The sequence below is a fragment of the Dipodomys spectabilis genome, unplaced genomic scaffold (assembly GCF_019054845.1).
Source record: "Dipodomys spectabilis isolate Male_0828 unplaced genomic scaffold, ASM1905484v1 ptg001764l, whole genome shotgun sequence".
In the NCBI taxonomy this organism is placed as follows: Eukaryota; Metazoa; Chordata; class Mammalia; order Rodentia; family Heteromyidae; genus Dipodomys; species Dipodomys spectabilis.
Window position 1 is genome coordinate 2621 of NW_024872441.1, and position 3513 is coordinate 6133.

Here is a 3513-nt window from a genome sequence, read left to right on the forward strand (position 1 = left end):
CAATAAGCCAGTTATCTTTTTCATTCCCTCCTGAATATCTGCCTCATGCCATTAATCTGAGTTTTGTGGGCACAGTAGCTTAGATGGATGCTATCTTTAAAGCAATAAGATGGCTCTTCCTTTAACTAATCTCTTTGCTTGGGAAACATCAGAACTTCTTCTTTCTTGAGGCACCATGAAGACATAGGTAATGCCTAGTGTCTTATGGCCCAGATATTCTCTATGGTCTGCAGAAAGATGTCATGCCAACTCTGCTTTTGTTCTTCAGGGAAGTAATATCATTTGTGGAAATGCAGAGGGAATATGGAAACTCATAGCTACTGGTGTTAGAGATGAAGATGAAACAATTAAGAAATAAGCTACTTATAAGCCAAGTTTCATTGTGCCATCCACTGTTTATTATAGTGTTTATCATATGTCAGAATCAAAATTAAACATGCATGCACTAACATTTTTACATCTTGCATTTTATTTTAACTCTATATTTCATAACAAAAATGTAATTACATTACAAAGACAAATAAGAACAGCATAAGTTATTTGCATCAGTTGAGAAGGGTTCTCTGGTATAGAGAGTTCCCAACACATAGGAAGTCTCTTTACTAGCTTGTCACAGGTGGCTCATGTCTGTAATCCTAGCTACTCAGAATGCTGAGATCTGAGACTCACAGTTCAAAGCCAGCCCTGTCAGGAAAGTCCGAGAGGCCCTGATCTCCAATAAACCACTAGAAAACCAGAAATGACTCTGTGCCTCAAGCGGTAGAGCACTCACTTTGAGCGGAAGAGCTCAGGGATAGTGCCCAGGCCCAGAATTCAATCTCCACAACCAAGAAAAAAAAAAGAAAGAAAAAAAAAAGGAAATAAAAGCTCTTTACTTATGATTATGGGTTACCAGGAGAAAAAACAAGGCTTGACAGGATACTGGAAGGAGTTAGTTGGGTATCTCCAGATAAAGGAATTCTTAGTAGCATTCACAAAACTCACATTTCCATTTTCGAGATCAGGAAACACACCAATGCGGCCCACTGGTCTCTCTATAAAGTAAGGAAGCAATGGAGCGGTGGTAAAGATACTATAATGAATGTTCCCCTTGCCAGAGAAAAGAAGAAAAATGTCCTCAGATTCATTCAGAATAAGGTTGCTCCCTATTGCTGAATTTCTGAAGACGCCCACAGCCCAGGTGGAGAAGCCTTGGACACTGAGCTCCCAGTAATGTTTCCCAGAGCTGAACTCTTGGATTCCTGAAAGAGCAACATAGTTGGATTCTTCATGATTCTGAATCAAATGACAATAGGTGATCTCCACTCGATAATGGTTGAGGTTATCCATCAATCTAGGAATGGAAGGAGGGCTGAGCTCTGGCTTCTTCAGCTGGGGCATGAAGAGCAAGGCACTCTCGCATCTTTCCAGGGTGTCTTCTAAATGCCGCAGGAGTTCCAGGTCTAGCTTTTGGTAGGTTTTCATCAGCTCCTGATATATGTTTCTGAGGTCACTGCTTTTCTGAAGCATTTGGGTTTCCATTGTCCTGAGTTGCAGAAAGATGACTCTTCCTTTCTCTTTGAGTATCTCCGAAAGTCGTATTTCCTCCTCCCGGAGACCCAGATGCAGTGCTGAATAAAAATCTTTGGTCATCTCCCTGTGTAGATTCATGTACCAAACCCACTGGTTGATGATGTTCCTCTTCTCGTGTATATTGCTCTGGTTTTTTTGTATCTTCTCCCATATAGTGTCCATTTCCTTTAAAATAATCTTTCGTTTGTCTGCAGCAATACAGTCGACAGGTTGGTGTCTGTGAGCCTCATGTTCCCGAGATGGGGAGCAGTGAGGACACAGCAGGCTCTTGTCCACTTCACAAAACATCTGCTTGGTCTCCTTGTGTGTGCAGCATGTATGCTCCTCGGAGCTCAGGAATTGTCGGAGGCTGATTTGTCGGCTGATGGACACCAGACTCTGTAGGGCAATGTTGGTTTTGAGCTCTTCTTGCTGAGAGGGTTGCCTGCACACAGGGCACCTGGCTGGAGTCTCAGCTTCTTCCCAGAGGAGGCGCAGACACGGTCGACACAAACTGTGCCCACAGTGGATGGTGACTGGGTCGATAAAGGTTTCCATGCAGATGGGGCATCTCAACTCTTCCTGGAAGGCTTGGGCAATGTCCCACTCCATCTTTCCAAACAAAGAGGATGGAGAGAGCTGATTCTCCTGCTCTGGTCCTCACCACTGGCAAGCTCTCTCCAAGTGCTGTCCATGGCAAGGCGGTGGGATGTGCGGAATAGCTTGATTCCCTAGTTCCATTTTTTTACACTTAGGGTGGGAGGGCTTAGAGAAGGGTGTGTAGAGAAGGGTGTGCAATTCATTTCCATATCAATTGGAATTGAGATTAAAAACAAGGCCCCACCCTTTTACTGTTGCTTTCAGTGAATTTCTGGTACAAGTTGTGTTTGTCCTTGTTATAACTATGCTCCGAACAACCATTGGAGTATCAAAGTTTATCTGATTTGGAAAAGGGAAGTGGAATCATAGATCAACCAAGGGGGAAGCAATGCAACAGTGATACTCACTAGACACTGTGTTAGAAATGAGCTTTACAACATGGGAGGGGGCAGTCACGAGAACCGAAAGCAGGAGAAAGGGAGGGGATAACACCTTAGGAAAAGAAATATACTTGGTACCTTTTGTTTGTTACTATAACCTTTCTGTGCATCACCTCTATAATAAAATAAAATAATGGTAAGAAAAGAAAAAGAAAAAGAAAGGAAGAAAAAGAAAGAAATAAAGGACAGAAGAAAGAAAGAAAAAAGAAAAAGAAAGAAAAGAAAGAAAGAGAATAAAGAATTGTCTCAGCAAGACAGAAAATATTTCTAGGTGTACCATCAACCAAAAATCGTCAAGCAAACACATAGAACAGGCAGGCTGCTCCCCTATTTATCCTGACTGCCGCAGACCCTGCCCCTCTGCTCAGATTGGCCAAGCTCAGGTTCACAATTTGCTCAATATTGGCTAGTTTAAATAGGGTAAAATATATTTACATAAGGTGACTTTGAAATGTGGTGAAGGGTACACAAGAAATCTCAAAATATACCCACACCCTCTGCTATTTCCGGAAGAGTCTAGGGTGTGTCTTAATCCCATCATGTAAAGAAACCTATTTAAGACCAAAGCAGTTCCTCTTTTACTCAACAGGAGCCAAACCACCAGACCAAAGCAGGAAATTTTTAGCAAGGTTCTCTGACAATTCTCTTCTCTCTCTCTCTTTTTTTTTTTTTACTATTTTTTTCTTTTAACTATTTTAATACTAGTCTCCATGTGATTTAATTCACAACACCCAATTAAAAATATTTTCCAATCCCAAGAATGAGAGATTTTAGAACTGATACCTGCACTCTTGCAGAGCAAGAAAGCCACTTCTGAACTTTTAATTTGTGGTCCTATACAACGTAGTATTTTTCGAGGTGATATTACAAGCTTTTTAGAACACATGCTCTTCCCCCCTTTTCCTGCTAGAATAATATCAGG

General features: G+C 41.6%; 1 protein-coding gene across 1 annotated transcript; it reads right to left on the reverse strand.

The window, feature by feature from the left end:
• Positions 1 to 888: 888 nt before the first annotated feature.
• On the reverse strand, positions 889 to 2163 carry LOC122103110 (tripartite motif-containing protein 43-like). Its single transcript, XM_042673596.1, has one exon. It carries the CDS (start codon positions 2161 to 2163, stop codon positions 889 to 891), a length of 1275 nt encoding a protein of 424 aa, XP_042529530.1.
• Between the last annotated feature and the right edge of the window lie 1350 nt (positions 2164 to 3513).

What these genes read in the sequence shown, in the direction of transcription:
- LOC122103110 (XM_042673596.1), bottom strand. Translation starts at nt 2,163, where the DNA reads ATGGAGTGGGACATTGCCCAAGCCTTCCAGGAAGAGTTGAGATGCCCC.